Source organism: Prosopis cineraria, unplaced genomic scaffold (genome assembly GCF_029017545.1).
Source record: "Prosopis cineraria cultivar Desert tree isolate PC_DT_omini unplaced genomic scaffold, ASM2901754v1 PC4, whole genome shotgun sequence".
In the NCBI taxonomy this organism is placed as follows: Eukaryota; Viridiplantae; Streptophyta; class Magnoliopsida; order Fabales; family Fabaceae; genus Prosopis; species Prosopis cineraria.
Genome location: NW_026555335.1, coordinates 36,466,492 through 36,487,314, shown reverse-complemented (window position 1 = coordinate 36,487,314; position 20,823 = coordinate 36,466,492). Strand labels below are relative to the sequence as shown.

The 20,823-nt window shown below is 32.8% G+C and overlaps 2 protein-coding genes across 5 annotated transcripts; both read right to left on the bottom strand.

Moving 5' to 3' along the window:
- Window positions 1-1,631: 1,631 nt before the first annotated feature.
- LOC129307840 (protein TONSOKU) lies at window positions 1,632-12,690 on the bottom strand. The gene is made up of 21 exons (XM_054948762.1): window positions 12,247-12,690; window positions 10,969-11,766; window positions 10,274-10,450; window positions 9,916-10,007; window positions 8,988-9,086; window positions 8,427-8,863; window positions 8,301-8,344; window positions 8,012-8,209; window positions 7,767-7,899; window positions 7,025-7,141; window positions 6,386-6,486; window positions 5,410-5,533; window positions 5,053-5,165; window positions 4,533-4,644; window positions 4,082-4,186; window positions 3,935-4,001; window positions 3,717-3,837; window positions 3,439-3,606; window positions 2,925-3,042; window positions 2,179-2,844; window positions 1,632-2,029 (listed from the first exon to the last, which is right to left on the bottom strand). The coding sequence occupies exons 1-20, from the start codon at window positions 12,517-12,519 to the stop codon at window positions 2,306-2,308; spliced, it is 3,936 nt and encodes a 1,311-aa protein (XP_054804737.1). The 5' UTR covers window positions 12,520-12,690; the 3' UTR covers window positions 1,632-2,029; window positions 2,179-2,305.
- A 3,539-nt stretch (window positions 12,691-16,229) lies between these two features.
- On the bottom strand, window positions 16,230-20,002 carry LOC129308132 (probable serine/threonine-protein kinase WNK7). 4 transcript variants are annotated; one of them, XM_054949159.1, is made up of 8 exons: window positions 19,804-20,002; window positions 19,428-19,567; window positions 19,129-19,166; window positions 18,823-19,050; window positions 18,508-18,719; window positions 18,130-18,287; window positions 17,598-18,030; window positions 16,230-17,154 (listed from the first exon to the last, which is right to left on the bottom strand). In XM_054949159.1, exons 2-8 carry the CDS (start codon window positions 19,557-19,559, stop codon window positions 16,382-16,384), a joined length of 1,974 nt encoding a protein of 657 aa, XP_054805134.1. In that variant the 5' UTR covers window positions 19,560-19,567; window positions 19,804-20,002; the 3' UTR covers window positions 16,230-16,381. The 4 variants fall into 4 exon arrangements, with proteins under 4 accessions (XP_054805134.1, XP_054805135.1, XP_054805136.1 ...); XM_054949158.1 differs by having other exon boundaries at window positions 16,231-17,154; window positions 18,508-18,728; XM_054949160.1 differs by lacking the exon at window positions 19,129-19,166 and having other exon boundaries at window positions 18,508-18,728; window positions 19,428-19,551.
- Between the last annotated feature and the right edge of the window lie 821 nt (window positions 20,003-20,823).

The following is a 20,823-nucleotide window of genomic DNA, read 5'->3' as shown; positions in this document are numbered from 1 at the left end:
CAACGATCATTTACTTCCAATTAATTACTCACTGCTTCTTTCACCTTTTTAATCACCTCGTGTCTTCTATCTCTATTTTTATATAGAAATTATGAAATATTCAGCCCTTTAAATTCATTTCAGCTATCAATTTGATTGCTTAAATTTAATCTTTTTCAATTAAATCTTTAAATTTTCATAATTATATATAATTAGTTTTTATGATTTGAAGGGGGATAAATTTAATTAAAGAACAGAAAGTTTTATTATCCTTTATATATATATATATATCATTCACGCAAAGTACTAAAGACGTTGTACGCATATTCAGTACATGTTTCAGTATCATTTGGAAGAGTCTGAAATCATACCTGAAAAAGATTTTCATTGCGCTATAGTACTTACTTTCACAGGTTTTCTTCTTACTCGTCTAATCAACTTAGCCTTTCGTGTACTTCTTTAATTCTGACTTGGCCTAATAATCTACATATGAGATAGCGGATTTTCATATGTGTTTCCCATTTCTTTATCTTTTCCTTTTTATAAGATGACGTGCGTCTTATCAGATATTGATATGGATTGGGACATGGGGTCATACATCTGTGTCGTCAAATCTGATATGTTTTTCTAATGCTGTGCTTTCATGTCTAACTGTTCTTTAATTGTTTTTGACTTATTTGCTGTACTTTATGACTTTGTTTCCCTCTTGATTTGCAACTCGGCGGAAAATTTTGACATTTTATGGTTGTGGAATTAATTTATGAGGACCTTCGAAGTGTCATATTCCTTGTACAGTACTACAATTAATATAAATTTTAGCATAATCAAGTCTAACTAAAAAATAGCTAAACTAACGTTTTTTTTTTTCCTATTTTCATTTACAAGATTTGACGTTTTATGGTTGTGGAATTAATTTATTAGGACCTTCAAAGTGTCATATTCCTTGTATTACTACAATTAATATCAATTTGAATACAGTCAAGTCTAACTAAAGGATAGCTAAACTAACATAGTTTTTTTCTTCCTATTTTCATTTACAAGATTTGACATTTTATGGTTGTGGAATTAATTTATGAGGACCTTCAAAGTGTCATATTCCTTGTATTACTACAATTAATATAAATTTGAATAAAGTCAAGTCTAACTAAAGGATAGCTAAACTAACATTTTTTTTTTAATTTTCATTTCCAAGATTTGAATTCCCACCTTAGATATATATTTTTTACTCAACCCAATTACAATTTACACGGAGGTAAATCTAAGTCGCAAGAAAACTTTTTATACTGTCCCTGAAAAACAGGTTTTCTAAAATTCATGATTTTTTGAATTTTAAAAAAATAGATATATGTAATTTACACATCATGCATGTGTAGCTTGTGAATATTTTGCAATTAAAAAATTATAGATGCTCATCAAGTTAATCATTAAAAAATCCCTTAATTCTTTAAATTGAATAAGCACCTTTCCTCAATAAGGCCTAGTGTATGCCATTGTTTTAGTAATGCTCAAAACAATTGTCCCTTTAATCGCGTTGTAGGAAACTTTTTTTAAAAAAATTATCAACAAGAAATGACATTTATATTTAAAAAGAAATTAATAACAAAAATATCAATCTTTAATATAAAATAGAAATGCAATAATTAATCGATGTGGTGTCTTTAAAAGCATTTGAATATTTAGGCTTGCTTGAATCAATATATATATATATATATATATATAACAAAATCTTAAAAACAATTCTTCTATTGTTCATATTGGATGGCACACAACCTTCTTCACTGCTGATATCTGCGAATCTTTGCACGGACACTTTTTAGCTATATAATCTCATTCTTTTATATCTAAAAAGAAATCTCCGTAATCTGCAATCAAGAGGACCCAAGTGCCAGGCAAAGCTGCATCCTGCAACTTGGGTTTAATGGGACATAACTTTCCCTTCCTTTAATCCCTCCAGAGAAGTAATTTGAACCAACTTTCAATGGCAGACACTACTTTACTCAGATGCTCATGTTTAGATTGCAGTAAGTAGATAGCTATCCCCAAAGAATCCCTGACAAGAATCCAGTCCAGTAGAGGCAATCAATATATAGATAGATATAGATATAGTGCCAACATATATATGATCAATAAAATAATTGTGCTTTATATACAAGTTTTACGTAACAACTAACAAATGAAGCTCGAGCACTTAGTACGTACCTTTAGAAAACTAACAAGAAGCAGTAACTGCTGACAAGGAACACATTCATAAATACTCTGATGGAAACATGTTTCCAATAACTGCACGAGATCATTCGCCACGACAGTGAGATCAAGAGAAACAAAATCAATCTTTCTTGCAGCATGGTTTCACTCCGCAGCATTTATTTTCGCTGGTTGAGAAATGAATTATCTGATCAGTCATATGTTTGTGACTTGAATGAGCTCGTGAAGATGAAGATGACCATGAACCGTACAACAGTTCTGCAGCTTCTTCAGGGAGACCGTTATCGCTGAGGTCAAGTAATTGCAGGTTGTTTGCTAGACCAATGGCGGTTGAAAGTTTTCGAATTAAATGGCTCTTGGGAGATGAAGAATTTCTTTGACATGAACTGGCATAACTGTCTTCAATTCCAGAAGTTGCGGCTTCTACTCTCGTCTGATCATCTTGATTTTTGGCAACTTCAAGCTCACAATTATTACCATTGTTAAGAGTCCCTAGAGACTCGTTAGTTTTGCCCATTTCCATGGGTGAACTTAATTCACAAATATCTAGCTTCTGCTTCAATTTTTCTGAGCACCCTACTGAAATGTCATGTCCTAGAGAAGAAATTTCATTGGGAGCAGCATTACCCGCTAGATTGAGCTCCTGTAGGCAGTTGTTCTCTGATACAGAAAACAAAATATGGATCAAGTGAATACATTTTCAAAAGGATGAACACAAACAGAACAGATTAAATGCCTACCTGCTAGTGCCTCAATTATGTGGAGAACTCCAGTAAGCCCAAGTTGACAATTTCTAAGGACTAAAACTTTTAGACTGCACTGTGGGTTTGTTAAAAGGTACGATAGAGTATTGCTGCCCTGTATTCATTAAGGATATGAAAATTATAACTTGGATTACCAAATAATAATTCACTGATTTAATTCATATCGTGATCAGCACTAATTGGAGATAATAATCTAAATATGATATGAAATCTATAGGAAACTGCATTCTTCAAAAGCCATGAGTAATAGGGCTCATCTCACAAACTTCACACACAAAAAAAGGACCTGAATTCTAGTTATATAGACCAAAAGTTAAATGCAAATGCTATATACCTCTCGATAAAATCATGCAATTTACTTCAAAGGGTTCTGACGTGGTAATATCATGAAGAATGCATACACAATATGCAGACAAAACCGGCCAAAATGCATTCATTACTAGAACACAAATACGAAAGACCAAAAATAGATAATATATAAGCGACGAACCTCTGGCATGATAGGATTTCCTTCCAGCCTCAGCTCAAGAATGGAACAAAATGAAGAAACACCTGCATGTAAAAATTTATTAGATGTAAGCCCGCAATATGATAGGTCAAGTTTCACAAGTTCTTGTGTCCCATTGAACAAGGATTGCGTTAATTGCGCTGCCCCTTCCTGCAGAAGAACATCTATCTGGATCAGAGGAGCAGAGATATGCATGCAGAACAAACAATTGAGGTATCAACAATAATAAAGCACACATGGTGAACATATATATCACTCACATTTCCAATTCCCGTGCTTCCAAGAATTAATCCTGATAAAGTTATGCTCCCTGCAAGCTTACAAAGGGTATCAACGACTGGTTTGCCTAATTTTAGACCGCTCAGATTCAGCTCAGAAAACCTACAATAACAAATTTTATTTTATTTAAATTTAATTTCTACATGCCATAATGAATGTTACAAATTACAAGATAAATGATATATCCAATTGATTCTACCTTTTCAAAGCAGAGAGCTTGTCCAGTAGATTAACAATAGCATTCCCAGATATAGGGTTGTTATAACCTGGCGTAGAGTAGAGAGAACTCATTGAACTCTAAAATTACATCTGACAGGTATTCGAAAAGAATATCAATACGTGATACCTATACAAAGCTGCGCAAGTACAGATTTAGAGTCCAATGCATCGGCCATCTTCTGAATAGTTCTAGATGTGATATGACAGCGCTCTACATTCAAGCTACAGAGGGCTGCAAAACAGGAGAGTTGTAAGTAGAGGCCAGGAGACTTATGACGGGCTGGTAGCAGAAACCCAATGACAAGATCACGAGAGAATTAGAGAAATGACAAGCGTGCTTTCTGGTAATTTATATTTTCTGTATCTTGTGATAAATTGATAATAACCACGAAAAGGAAAAAGGAAGTGACTATCAACATCCCTCCATCCCTCAAGAGACCACGCAAACAACCATATTTAAAATAGACAGACCTAGAATTAACTCGTGGTAAAGTTAGGATGGAGGTGGATAATGACCAAGGTTCCTGATGTAACCAAAAAAAAAAAGAAAACGACGAAGGTGCAGCATTGCTGCTTACCGGTACATTTTTCCAAGATAGTTGAAAGATAAGATCCACATGCATCAGTAAGACGGTTTCCAGAAAAGTTAAGCACTTCAAGCCGAGCAAATAGGACTGAGCATTCGCATATCTGAGAGAAAAATGCAGGTCTTATAAGTTAGCAAATAAGGAATGGTATCAAAGTCGAACGAATAACAAACGAATAACAAGAAGAATGCAACAGGGAAGTTTTATTTTCTAGCAATAGGTTCAGATTCAAAAACTTTTGCAGAAAAAGTTGTTCATGGGAACAAGACAGGCAGTTGCAGATGGTATTTCAGAGAATTGTATGCCTGGTCATATCCAATCACTAATTCAATTTTCAGAACTATCTTTCGATTAAGATACCCTTATCATTTATCAAAGAAGATAATTGCACCTATTGAATTTAAAATCTCACACTTAAATCTCCCTTCCACGAGTGTTAACATTTGAACAGGAGCAGGGCAGAGAAAAGGAAATCATGTAAAGGTCAAAATCTTTGCGCATGGAACCATACCTGAAACAATGCCGTTGGGCCAAACCGATTGCAATGCAAGTCCAGGGTCAGGCCGCCATAAGATTGGCCGGATGCCATGAAAACTTTCTGAAGCTTCTCCATTGTTCCATTTCCTAATATATAGAGATCCCATGTAAGGCCAAAGCTATTGAATAGATAGCACTTACATATATTTATACTTTTTATATCTGGTTTTCATATTCTTTTTTCCTGCCTCAGTTGAACAAAATATAGATGAGTTGAGAAGCATGTGCGCACAGAAAAAGAAGTTTATCTTGAAGGAGCATGAAAGTAATCAGAATGCAATTGAGAGAAGTGGACTCTAAAGCAAAAAAGCCACAAACCAGCCTCATGTACCTAACATATTGTGAGAGAGATCGAGCATTGCAAATCTTTTGTGAGAAAGCAGTGCATTTAACAATGGAGTTACTGACAAATCTTGCAGGTCGCAGTCAGCCACAATAATCTCATCATCTGAAACCTGGTTGACAAAAATAAGAAGCCACAATGAATATCAATATAAATATGAAAACTCTAACAAACGACTGCTTTATTCATGAGACAATGTGGCTTTTTCTCAGATTCTGCAGCAGCGCAATGCATGGGATCCACATCTAGTCAACAATAATTTAAGCAAAAAATTCAATTCTCTGTGGTTGATGAAAGCATGTTTTTGTGAGCATTTTTTGGGAACTTGGTACAGCATTTCTTTTGTTGATATCACTGGGACTGTCTGTTGTGGCTTCTTGGATCTGTCGTACCGTAAAATGGAGGCGCTTAAGGGAAGTCAATGCAGTCCATACTTGGAGAGAAGCTAAAGTTTGTGCAGATGAACATATTTGGCAAGTTATGCCAGAAGTAATGGGGCCATGTTTCAGGGCCTTTGGAAAGGCCCTTTCGTGTCTTATAAATCATTATAGATACACACACTCTTTAAATGCATGAATGAAAAAGATTCATTTTGACGTTATCATAGTTATTGATGCTTTTCTTTCATCTTCTGTGAAGTTTGGTCACATTGGTTAGCAGAATCTACGACTGCAACAATCAAGGAAGCACCCTAACAAATCAAAGCTACAGTTCCTTCCTTGGAATCCGTTTTAATATGCGTTTTATCAACATTCATGAAGAATGTAAGAATATCAATATTCAATATTCATTCAACATAATGGCATTTTTCATAAGTTATCAACCGTAAAATATTTTGACCACCATACAATACAAGTAACAGATATTACACAAAGACGTCCAAAACAATCTCCAAAAACGAAAAATCATGACTTCTCTTGCGAAATAGCAAAGAGAGAATTGACACGACAGAGTTGCATCTTACCTCTAAATTGTATAGTTTCTTGAGTACCTTAAGATTCGGTACCTCGGACAACTCCTCGCAGCAGTCCATGTACATTTTTATTAAGCGCTTCTGAACCCATCCTGTAGTGGCGAAAGGAAAATATCAATGAAGGACATCTAAACGAATTTAATATCTTATAAGAACCTAGATGGACCGGATACTTATATTAATTGTCAATGTTTACTTGTAAGCAATCTTTTTATGAAATTAAATTGTTTCCAGGGTCCTTTACTTACATTATCCCAAAAATTAATTGCATATCTCACTTGCAGATGGTTGTTACGTCTGAAATCGGTGTTAATAATAATACAGCTACAATTCAGAGCAGGCCTATGATACCTGATAATGATGCATATGTATCTTCCTCTAATGCTTTCTACCTCCTATGCCTAAATAAATTGCCACATCAATGACATATCTAACGACAATGAAGTAGATAAAATTTTATTCAACTGATCTCAAGAACCAAATATTTCGCGTGGATCCAATGTGGCAAATGAAGGGAGAAAGCACTGACAGTTCTTGACCAGAAATTATATTAATAAGAAGTTGCGTTAATTGTAGAAACCATCGCATGGTGACATTCCTAAATGAACATAAGCCAGCTGTATTACATACCGTCAACGGAAATTTCGACCATATCATCTCCCAGATATTCCTTAAGATTTTCGACAGCTTCCAGGGATTCTAGATCTCTTCCAGCACATTTTATGTGCTGAATAATGGGCAACAAACCTACAAGTAAACATTTTAGTATAATCGTGAAAACTCCAGGGGCATGTTTGAGAGTATGTGATGTAACGGAGAGGAATTGTCATCAATGAAATGGAATGGGGTGGAGTAGAACCGAGTAGAGTGGAATGGAAAATTTCATTGTTTAGGAGTTCTATTAAAATAAATAAATGATTTTGTCTAATTATTATTTAAAATAATTATAAAATTAACCTATTTAAATTAAATATAATTATATTTTTCAATTTTACGGTTAAGGAGTGTGAAAGAGTGAGAGGGGTGAGGGGTGAAAAAGATGAAGATAATTTTATAATAATATTATTCATATTATATTATTTTATTATTGACCTCTCAAATTGGGAAGTCAAGAAAAATGAATTTAAGATGTAAGGGTTGACTTGGAAAGCCACCCCTAAACATTTCACTCTCTTTTAAAAATTTCTCCTAAATAATAATATAAGATTTTTAGTCATTCCATTTCATTTCATTCCAAAAAAAACTCCCAAACATTACCTAAAGTAATTATATAGAATATGAGAGTCCATACAACTAGATTTTCAAACTGGTTGGTGATCTTATTTGCCGATCTTAATTGTGAAAAGGAACACTTCAATTGGGAATTGCGTACCCTCAGATTTTCTCTCTCTAGGAAGCTGTAGATAATATAAGCACGCAACTTCAGACTTCAACTGATCTCTAGCAACAAACGAGGATGCTCCTATGTAAATCAGGTCATTTTCAATCTTGACTGTAATATCATGCTGCAATTAGAGAAAGGACAGGGGGCGAAAGGTTAAAGAAAATATCGATAAGAAATAGCGACACAAAAGATTGGATGAAATAATGTACAAGAGCCATCATAATAGAACTCACATCTCGTTCAGAACTACGCCTCATGGAATAGGAGACTCCGTATGGCAACATTTTGCCAGAGACATTCGTATCACATTTTGAACCACTAGCAATATCAGGTTCGGCAACTACATCATTGCTTTGAGATCTAGAATTGCTGGTCGTTTTTGTGTTGCTGTGAGGATTCCGGCATTTGAAAGAACTACTGCTTTCTTCAACCTGCCAATCAAGTATGCATGTATAGGCTTATATTCGATTACATATAAAAGTACAAAACACGAATTTCAAGTTATAATTTAGAGATTTTTACCTGAATTTTAGCAGCAGGACTGGCACCACTTCTTTTACTCTTTACTGCAATTTGCAAAGTATCAGGAGTACTTAATTTTGGTATAAAAAAGTCTAAGGTTGAAAGCAATTAACAATCAAAACTCACTTGCATCAGAAGTAGAGAAGTCCTCTAACTGACAATCACGGGACTTTCTCTCTGAGTGCTTCATCTCATCAACATTCTCTCCCTCCTCATCATCATCAGAAAGGATTACACGGACACGTTTAAAACCAACAGTCTTCTGACTGGTAGTTTTTGGCAAACTTCTAGGTGACGGCTGAGGTTCCTCGACAGAGTTGCTATAACCTTCCATGAAACCTGCTTTTTGGGATGATCTTTTTCTGGACTGAAAGAGTGACATAAGGGGCATGTCATCGTTCAATTCCTCTCGAGCAGTTGCTATTTTTGATTCAGACCCACTATTTGAGAGATACTCATCTGCTTCAGTATCAGTCTCAGAGCAGTAATTCTCTCGTATGTCTTTTGGTTTGGGGTCTTTATCTATTGATTTCTTCAGTTGATCAATTAAAAGTTTCAACCTCCTTCAAAGGTTGAAATTTAACGATTAGAACTACACAGGTTCACTAGTAGGTCTTACGACTCGGGTCCATGAGTAATTCAACCTAACAGCAGAAAATATATCTCTGAACTTCCATAAAAACTTACCTGGTTTCATTCTCATCATCAAATCTTATCATGTTGCTATAGTGCATGTTTTCCAGGGCAGAAAGCTGTACAGAAGGAAGGTTAGCTTCAGCAGCAATCCTGTGATATCATGACATATGAGCAGTGATCAGAATAACCATCAAGAGAAAGTGAACAAGGACGCATCTATGCATGCAGCTCAGTGGAAACGTTTCAGTCTCACATTGGCTGCTCGTGCAATATCAGATTTTACGAGAAAAGTATTTTCTTTTTGGTACATTAAAGAGGCCAGGCAATTCAGGGAAAGAATTTAATATTCATTATCTACTTTGGAAGCAAGGATTTGCAAGTGAAATTTTGGACCAAATTAAGGTTTGGTCTTTCTATGGAGAACTCTCTCTTTCAAGAAGCTAAACTTTCAATTGAGATTCTCACCCTAATTTTTAAACTAGAAAGGTGAGTCTCAGAGTGCATCCAATTATGAGAAAAAGATCAGCCTCTTGAGAGAAGAGCACCCCTTAAAATTATCGTTTATGGTTCATTTACCATTTTCGTGGAATTTTAATAAATGTACAAGCCTAAAGACATCCTCTCATGCAATAGAGTTTTAGTAGGATTCTTGGCATTCATGATATAGCAATTTTGGGATAACTTGAATTTTAGTTGAAATCAGTTTGTTTAAGTAGCGTCTTTACAGGCGTGTTGTTATCTTTAGGAATTTTCTAATAATTTCCTCACATCTAATGTAAGGAAAAGTCAATGTCTACAATTAATGTTAATGCGATCTCAGGCACGCCAAAAGCATACGGAGAAAACTATTGTATTCAAAATTAACCCAATTCCTTGGATAATGCATTACAGATGGAAATCAATTTCTTTTTCCATACACTTTATTTCTTTATATTGAAATAAAATCAACCAGTAAATTTCAAAATATGAATTTCAGTACCTGTAGCTCTCTTCAAACGCCTCGAGTGCTCCTTTCCAATTGTGAACAGAATCCAAAACATTACCGATATCAATTTTTACTAGTGCTTGGCCCTATAATCATTACCAATAAAGAATAAGAATCAACCAAAGAGCACGCACATCATGGAAACCATGGCAACATATAAACTATAAGAACCTCAATTATCCCCTTATGCCATGCAATTAAGAGTTATAAAATCATTTACCGATCAAGTCATATACTAAAGGATTAAGGTTTTTATTGTCTCACTTTCATGTCAAAGTAAAAGTCAGAAATAGGAAGATAACAAAAAACTTTATATTAAAAGATCGTGCAGTGACATTAGCACCAAACCTACCTCTAAATTACCAATTGTTCTGTACATTTCCCAACTCTTTTTGTACCATTTGATAGCTTCATTGAAATTTCTGAGCTTCTGGTATGATTCTCCAAGAGCCAGATATGAATCACTGAGCTTTTCATTGTCACGCAATTCACTTGCCATTTCTTTCTTCTCCTTTGCAAATTCACAGTGCTACACCATGACAATTCTCATTGAGGAATATTGACATTTTAATAAGTAGCGACACGTAAGAATAGCGTCAAAGAGTCTCCGCATAGAATTCACATATAAAGCTTCCAATTAATGAGCCATAACGGAGATGGAAATGAACAACTAACATCCATACTTAACAGAGAGTAACTAGACAAAATAGCGAAATTCCTGTCCTTGATGAAACACTGGTATAGCAAACGAACAGAACATCTTTCCTTTGAATGCTAATAGTAAAACTGAAAGTTCGAATAAACAAATGAACAAATCACAAACAAGAGAGTAGAGACCCATGCTGCTCGAGCACTTCTTTCCTAAACCAATAATAGAAAGTACAGCAGAAGGAACTCTTCTCTGGTGAAAAGAGGTGTCATATAAAGGAGAGTCTGAAAATGAATTGTCTCAACTCTCATTAACAGTTAAACATTCAAAACGTTTCAATTAAAGAGTCGCTGCAAATTTGTGACAAGACTGTGAATTTAACAAAATGATGACCCTACCTTCTCCCATGCAAAGATCACACTTGATTTCTCAAGAAGGCGATCAAGGGACTCATTTTGCTGCAGAAGACATTTCCGTTCATGTGCTGAGCCTCTTGCAGCAGCCAAATATCTTTTAAGCTTTTTGAAGTTCTGCTCTTCTTTCTTTAATTCATCCATTACTATGACAGCTTTATTTACAGTTTTGATATTTTCATCAATTTGCCTAACTAGTGCATCCTCGTCTTCCATGGATTTTGCCAGAGCAAGTGCCTTCTCATAATAAGAACGTGCTTCATCATACTTCTGAGTCCTGTAATGCACTTCCCCAAGATTAATATAGCCCTTTGCTTCCCCTTGACAATGTCCAATTCTGTTACAAATTTGAATGTCCTTCTCAATATGTTTTCTAGCCTTTTCCCACATTCTCAGTTCCATATATACATTTCCAAGGTTATGATGGAGCCTGCTGCGCCCGTCATCATCTTCGCTGACCTCTTCTTCATTGCAAATCTCTAATCCTCTGGTTAGGATTTTCTTAGCCTCTTCCAAGTTATCAAGTTCCATTTCCAGCATTCCCATATTGTTGTGTGCATCAATATATTCTTTGACAAAGGAAGACTTGTTAGTTGGTGGGTCCTCCTTAAGAATCCCTGCCAGCTCCATAGCAGACTTAAAATACTTTTTTGCATTTCGTATAGAGAGATGATCATGTTCTGACCTTGAAAATAATTCATGATAAGTACGACCGAGTTGGGTGCTGGCCCTTTGCTGCTCAACAAGGTCATTAGCATCCCTAGCAAGCTCCAAGTGTTTTTTCTAAAACAGGATAGGGGGAAAACATCAAGAAATTGAATATCCGATTTTAAAAAGTGAAAAATGAACCATCAATATGGTTGTTCAGTGATAGTATTAAAAGAAGAAATATAGTTTTCAATTTTTTTCTTAGATATTCTGAACGAAAAGAAGGAGAAATATCATGCAACAGAAAGTGATTAACTTAATGTGTCAACATAGTAAGTCAAAAGCATGCTTACGCAAAACCCTGAAGAAGTCTTTAAATGCATCTTACTTGCATAGTTATTCAATATCCCATTTATCAACGTAAGAAACTGCTGGTATAATAAGGTTCTCAAGATACCTAATCATTTAGATTCAAGAAAACTAACGTCCCGCCCAGCTTAAATAAGGAAAACCCTTCAATCCTCTTCTCTCAATCGTACCTCGAGGGTTACTGATGTGATAGAGGGAAAATCCAATTAACTACTTCGGGGGAAAAAAAAATCCCGACAACTATACCTGATACGTTAGAGCATCGCTGAAACGCTCGAGCCGGAGATAAATTTCCCCGAGAGATTGACAGGTGGGGAGCAAATGCTTCTCGGGCAAATATTTGAGAGAAACCTCATAGTCTCTTCGAAGCCACCTGAGAGCCTCAACGTACTCTCCTCTATTCTTCAATATATTTCCCATCACGTTCGCCCATCGGGCCTCCTCCTGCCTGTTCCCCTCGGCCTTCGCATTCCGGTAAGCTGTCGCCGCCGCCTTCAGTTCCACGTCACGTCCCGCCATTTTCTTTATTTACAGAAACAATAGAGAATGGCTCTGTCGATTATTGTATGGAAGACTGACAATTAAGCTTTCCGCAATTGAGATTCTGAGTCTTGTTCGATGACAGATTGAACCTTGGCGCCGCTCTTTCAAGCCTGAACCTTGCCTTCCTTTCCATCCGTAAATTTTTATTCTCCCGCCAAAACCAGGGCTGATTCTGCTTTACTTACTTTTTTCCCCTCTTTCAACGTTTCAAACATAATTTCAAATTTATACGGTTTTTAATAAAAACAAAAGAGAAATTTTGATTCTTATCATAATCATGATGATATAAGTGAAATACAATGAACAGGTAGAACAATACGGTTTTTTGATTTAAAAAAATAATAGAGAAATTTTAATATTTTTTTATTCTAAATTTTCATATTTTTTTATTCTCACGATAATTTCAGGTCTGAGAAAAATATTTATGACATTATAAGTGAAATACTTGAGAAGGTAAAAGAAGAAAGAGTAAAGGTAAAATTAAATGCAGGCCCACATAAAAAAATTAATTACCACAAATTTCATTAACTTTAGTTTAGTTATTAATTAATCTTATAATAATTAATTTTTTTGTATGAAATTTTAATGTAATTCTCCAAGAGTGAATATCAAAAAATTAAAAATAAGTATTTCTCCCAAATAAAAATTAGAGGGGGCAAGCTTTTTAAAAAATACCATGGATCAAAATTTTAGAATCATGTAATTTCCAATGGTTGAGGTGCATTTTTATAATTATTTTTTTTTTCAAAAAGCAATTTTACTCCTGTATTAAGTGAGATAATTTTATTTTTGAAATATTTTTTTGATGAGGCAAAAAATTTTTTTTATAAGGTGTTTAGCGTTCTTTAAAAAAGTAGTTCAAAAGTAAAATTGTCTCATTTATAAGCATAGAGATAAAATTGCCTCCTTAAAAACCTTAATCCAATTCTAAAATTATTAAAAACCATGTGCTTCAATGGCAAAAACTTCCCTGCTTAAAACAAGAGGTATGAATTATATCTCTAAGCGGGCTTATAAGGATTTAAAAAAGAATTTGGTGTGGGGCAGATGTTGCATGCCGTGTGTCGCGCGTGTGAGTGTTGCGTGTGTTTTTTTTTTTTAATACAAACGTTGCATTTGTGTTTTAGAAGGGTTTAGTAAAGGGAAAAGAGTTACGTTAAAATTTTGCTCGTAATAAACAATATATTTTAATTAATGAAAGTCTGCATGAGTGGTTAAAAACTTTCATCACTCAAGCAAGTGATTAAAAATTTAAATCTTAATCATTGTGAATGTAGTAATCGAGTTAAAAAAGTCTACCTTTTACGTTTCACATCTCAAGAGAAATAATCTCCATCATTAGTAGGGCCTACTCTATTCCTTATATTACCAAAAATAAATAAATAATATGTTTAATTTATTCTACAAAATCGTTTACTCCAATAAATATTATACATTTAATAAAGAATATAACATTTTCATGTACTTCTATGCTTTTGATGACACTTCTATTCAATCCTTAAATTTTATGAATAAATCAAAATTATAAATAGTAGAGTTTTTACTAAAATTTAAAAAATGTTAAGATTAATAATTATTTTTTAATCCATCTCTACTTAAGTTTGTATTTTTAAAAATTAATTAAAAATATTTTTTTTGCATTTACTTAAAAAAATTATTTCAAGATTAATACAATTTTCCGCTGAATGTCCACGCAAAGAGAATAAATATGAGTCCTTCCGTTCATGGTTGAAATGACTATTCCCTCCCATGCAAGAATGGAAAACATTTTTCACAAAATTGGACCCTTAATAAATTATTTAATTATTTTTTAATTAATATTATTTTTATATTTATTTTTATTTGATGAGGTATTTTACTTAAAAATAAATATAAAATAATTTATTTATTAAGGGTTTTTTTGAAAAAAATTAATTACACTTTAAAATATTAAAAATATCTTACATTTTTTAAAGGAAGAGTATCTACAACCTAAGTTGATAACTTTGTATTTTTATTACATACTCTCTCCAAATTACAATATGACATTTCTTCTGAAAATCTTATTTGGTCTAAAATATAAGGCATTTGGTAATTTTTATAATTATTTTTTCAATTATATCCATACTCCTTTTATTACTCTTTTTGAAAGAAATAATGCATTGAAATTTTAAATATTATTATGAAAATGCTTATATAAAGTATTTAATGAGGGTAAAATTAAAAAGATATAATTTTTTTAAAAAGAAATTAAAGTTTCAATTAATATTTTTAAGAACTATGAATTAATAATCAATGTTTTATATTTTAATCCGGAGGAAGTAAGTTGATAACTTCTGACTGAATACAAGTGATAGGATCAATTTTATCATCATCACATCGCTGAAAAATTTATGTTAGTATCTGGAATTTTATTTTGCAAATCAGTAATTTATCCGTTGAAAATACACCTTATAAGTGGGATAAATATGACAGAAAAATATTTTGTACACTGGACAAGATATAAGAGTTTTAAAATTCATGTTGAGATGTAAATAGGATTAATATACAATTTAAATCTTGAACTATAAGTTTAGGAGTGATTTAAATTTAAACTTGTATTTAGTATATTTTGAACCCCAAACAATCAAGTTTTGCATAATTTCACCCCTACTGTTAAATTAAAATAAATGTCTGTTACTTTTAAAAAATACAGTTTGATATGCAATTTTTGTCAAAAGAGAGTAGGAGAAAGGGGGAGAATGGAATTTGAAAAAAATTGTAACAAATGTTTGTTTCAATTTAACAGAAGTTGCAAAGTTACTCTAAATTTAATTGTTTAATATTCAAAATATATCAAATAACATTTTGGAGTTTAAATAACCCCCGAATCTATAATTTATGGTCCAAATTACTTGTTAACCCAATATAAGAATATTCATTTTCAAGAAATTTTAAAATACTTTTTCTTTAACATGCTAATAATAATAATAAATTATTATTTTTGAATTGAACCTCTTGTAAAATTAATTAATCAAGATCATCCCCCACTGTCCAGATGACATTTTTTGGATAATATAGAATATTAATTTTTCATTCAAAATTAATAAAATATAATTATGTATAGTAAAATTTTAATAATGTGATTAGTCTAAGATCAATATAACAATATGAATATAATTAAATCGTATAAATTCACATAAAATTTAATTAAATAAATGAAAATATTTAGTTACCATGTTTATATACTTGCAATACTTATTTCAATAAAACTTAGACATGTTTATTTTTTTAATTTATAATTTATTACTTGACTGTTTTTTTTTTTGGGGATCGATTCCTCGACTAGCTTCTATTATCAATAGTTTTCTTAAAAAAAAAAAAAGCTTTAAATCCACTTGTATATTATCAATAGTTTTCTTAAAAATAAAAAAGCTTTAAATCCACTTGTACCCCATGTCAAACTCCACTTGTAAGGTGATGATAATGTAAAATATATATATATATATATATATAACCCATAAGTGTGAGTAGAAAATATTGAAATGTCACTGAATATAGAGAATATATTTTTATAGTGTTAAATTGTAATGGATATTTTTTTAGCAAACTAATCCAAATTTAAGTAGTTTTACTATACTATATAACTACTAGTAAAAAAACCATACCAGATAAATGTGTAGGCTAATTTAGAAGAATTAGAAATAAATGAATTAAATCAGTGTAATCAGTACATTTATTAAAATAAAAGAGGATGATCTAAAAATATAGTCAAAATCAATCTTTTTTCTAATTCAAGATACACTATTTACACATTATACTTAAAGGCATGAACCAAGAGAAAAAAATAGAAGCTAACTAAATTACTGCTGAAACTATCTTATGATTGGATCTTCTTCTGGGGTAACCTTCCTCTAACCTCCATGATAGCTTGAGATCTTACTTTTGATGCTTCTTTAATTGTCTCTAGATATTTTTGTTCAATCACTTCTAACTCTATTTTCAACTCATCTTCTACGTTAGATAAAGAAGAAACATTACTAGAATGGGCTGGGAAGCTTAACATATCATGACTTCCTAATTCTGATATCTTACACCTATGATAATTTGGCCATGCTTCCATTACAGATACAAAAGAGCATTCAGTCTCTCCTGGTACTCTTGGCAAGTTGAAATCATTAAATGCTGAGTCCACAGACAAGAACGAAACTAAAGATAACTTCTTATCATTAGTCTCAGAACACAAATCATCTATTTTGATTGTATTTCCGTGATCAATATTGCCATAGGATGAAATTTCATTCAAGTTGGAGTGATAATGTTTTTCTGATGCAAGAGAACTGCGACTCGAGCATGAGATACCTTTCTCTTCAGTAATATTTTGTATAGAATCTTCTGAGTGCTGCTTCTGTTTTGCTAGCTCCAGATCTTTTTGTCCAATAATAGTTTTTCTACAACTTCGTGAAACCAAATGAGCAATATCTACACAAGGTTTCCACTTTGGAACCAAATTAATCAATAACAAATCTATCAACTCAGCTATGAATTTTATATTTTGATCTGGAAGTTCGAGTTGCTCAACCATTTCACTTGAAACTGAAATAGCAGTATCACTATCTAGGTAAAATAAGAAATGGATATTTCTTACTCGCCCTGCATTGAAACACCACAATATACATCATTTTACTAATAAATTATAGCATAGTTATTAAAATTAGAAATAAACTTTCATAAGTACTTTTTTAAAAACTGCTCAACCTTGAGTCAAAGGAATTACCACATTTATATTACTGAATAAAATTAACACAAATAATTGACTTCAAATTAACACAAATATTTCCTTGAATACCTATGCTGAAAAAGATATAAAATAAACTTCTTTGACATTTTATAGACAAGTCCAAACATTTCGGGAATGAAAATAAAGGCAAGTTATTTTTGACACACAGTTGTTGCTGTTATGTGATGCACATCATTAGAGATTGGATAGTAATTTCTTCCCACCTTTCTTTAAGGCTTGAAGTGATGTCACATATAAATTTAATTTCCATATTAGAAAAAAAAATAAAAATAAACCAAACAACACTCATACTAACCTCCTTGATCAGCTATCCGAAGAACTATCGACACAGAATTCTCATCATTTTCTTCACCTTTTAGATTGAAAATATCACCTCTCTTCAACTTTTGTACCTCAACACATTGACAACGTGAAGCGTTACCAGAACCATCGTATGTAGTGATCATAGGTAATTCACAAGTATCATCAAGATCCAAGGAATTTGATCCGTTATGTTGAGTAGCAGGACCTTCTGACACGAGGATACGATCTCCAAAGGCTCCACATTTAGGGATGACAATATCTGGTAAGGATAGATGACGATTTCTTGCCACACTATTCATTTGAAGAAAAGGATCTATCAAAAGCTCCTTTGCTGACATTCTTTGAGATGCTGGGACTAGACATTTCTCAATAAATAATTTCATTTCTGGATCTTTGACTTTAGAAAGGGAAGCGGGTTTTATACCCTAGGAAATCAAGTATTGTATGACAAAAGTACTTAGCAATTGATTTTTTTTTTTTTAAAAAAAAAGGTGACTATTGATTTTCAAGTTCATGATACTCACAGATGAAACCTTCTTGTATATCTGAGCTGAGTTTTTGCATTCACTATACGGATACTCAGAAGTCACCAACTCAAGCATGCACATTCCAAATGAATATATGTCGGCCAATTCATTGTAATTTTCATCATACAGCTCGGGTGCCATAAATTCAGGGGTTCCTACAAGACTCCCATGTATGTAAAATAAGTTTACATTCGAACAGCCGTGAGACAAATAAACATGGGAAAAGTTGTCAATGAGTTCTTACAACAGTGTGATAAGAAAAATAAGTAACTGTGTTGTTTTCTTAAGAAAAAAAAAATTATTTTCTGTTTTAAGTTTTAACTAAACATAAAAAAAAAAAAGAAGGAAAAAATGCTGAGAAACAGAAGAACATACCAATCACACTCTCAGCATTAGTCCGTTCCAAGAAAGTTGCCAGCCCCAGATCTCCAATTTTAACTTCACCTTGGTTTCCATTGATAAATATATTATCACACTTCAGATCCCTGTGTATAATAGGTGGGTTGTGACCATGGAGGTAGTTTAAACCCATTAATATCTGTCTTGCCCATCCTTTAAGAGCCTTCATGTCAACCTTCTTGTGCTTCCTACGATACCTAAATCATTCATCATGTCCACTAAAAAAACAGATGATTTCACTATAAAGAGCCAAAAGAGAGTAAACAGATCCACAAATGAAAGCAAACATACTGTCTGAGGCTACCCGAAGAGAACAACTCCGTGATGATGTTAACAGTCTTGTTCTTATTATCAATCCAGGAATTGTAGAATTTTACTATGTTATTGTTCTTCAATGATTTTAAGAGATGCACTTCTGAGTAGAGCCTTTCCAAGTCACCTGGTGACTGTAGCACCTCATCAATCCGAACCTGGTTCCAGGCCACTTCAAGTCCACTGACTTCATCAAATGCCTTATAACTGATGAATCACAAATTACTGAAATCAGTGAATGGAGAAGTAATTAGTGACAATAAAGCAAAAACAATGGATATGCACCATGTCTTGAAAGCACCTTTGCCGATCACATCTTTATACTGTCACAGATGCGAAAAGCAGCTTCAGTCTAGGGGAAGTATAACAAGTCTGGATACTTTGTAAATTTTTTCACAGAATTCAAAGAAAACAGAGAAGGAACAAAAACAGGTAAAGCACTCCAAACACATCTCTATTACCCTGTCATTCTCTTGGAATTCTACCGGAGTTTATCAGAAGGCTACAAGAAGGGTGGCAGGGTAAAGAAGTATAGCGGAAGGCAAAAGCAAGAGCTAGCACAAAAGATTAAACAAATATATTACCCTAATGTATCGACAAGTTGGATCAATTTCAAGAATATCAGGATCAGGAGGCTCTGCATGCCCAGTACACTCATCTGAGCTTCCTGCCCTCGCCACACTCATCTTTGCCTTGCTAGACCTAATCCTACACATGTACGCAACTATAACAAACAAATTGTTCAATATATCATCAAATTTAAAACAAAAAATGCGAGACATTCAAAGGGACTAGAGAAAATAATTGCAGATTATGGCCTGCTGTGACAACAGATTGGATTGAATGAGAAAAATTCACATCGACAGTGTATTAGAATTGCATCGGCTGAACTCGAAAATTGTATTCACCGAAAAAAATGGGGAAAGAAAAGCCGAGGGTGATTGTCAATGAATTGATTACCTTGAAAGTAAAGGAAAGTTTGTCAAGAGGATAAACAGAAAAGGACATGAGAGAAAGAATGGATAGAGAGGAGATCGAACCCCAATCGGAATCGGGATCAATCACGTACCACCACCACCTCCTCTGGGAACAAGGAAGGAACGCCTCTTTATCTATGACTAAAATCCGGCGGAAACTCGACACCGTCAAGCTGGTGACTATTTATACTTATCCCCGTCCCCCTATAAATATCCTTTTTTAATTTTTCTAAAAAACATTATTTTAGCATGCCTGCCTCAAGTCTCGACTCTCAACTCTCAATGCCCCACGGAGCTATTTATTACGCCCCCAAAGGATAAGTAATTGATTATTTAACAGATTTTTTTAATTTTTAATAAATTTAATGAAAGTAAAATGACATATACGTCCCTTGAACAGATTTATTAACAAATACTTTTTGAAAAATTCAATAACCACAGTCAGGTCCTTATAACTGATTTAAATATAATTTAAAATTGACATATAAAAATACTAATACTTTTATTAAAAATATCCTATATCAATCAAATAATTTATAATTATTTTATTAATAATTTATAATTATACTTTTAACTTTTTATAACTATAAATTTATATATTTAAATTGATCATATTTTATAAGTTTAACACTAATTGTATAAAACTATTTCATCAATAATTTATAACTATCATCTCAACATTTTACAACAATAACTTTATATATTTAATAGTTAAACAAATTACATTTTACTAATAAAATTTAATATTAATTGTTTAATCTCCTCTCAATGTCCATTCGAACACGTGACATGCAGGAGGACGTAAACCTTAACACCAACATGACACTCAAATGTTGATTAATATCAATTATTTATTACTATTTTATCAATAATTTATAACCATTGCCTAAATATTTAACAACTTTAACTTTGGTATTTTTACGGATAATATTATCTTTATATCTTAATTTTAAATTACACTTAAATTTTAAAGAATTTTAATTGTGATTTTTAAATTTTATAG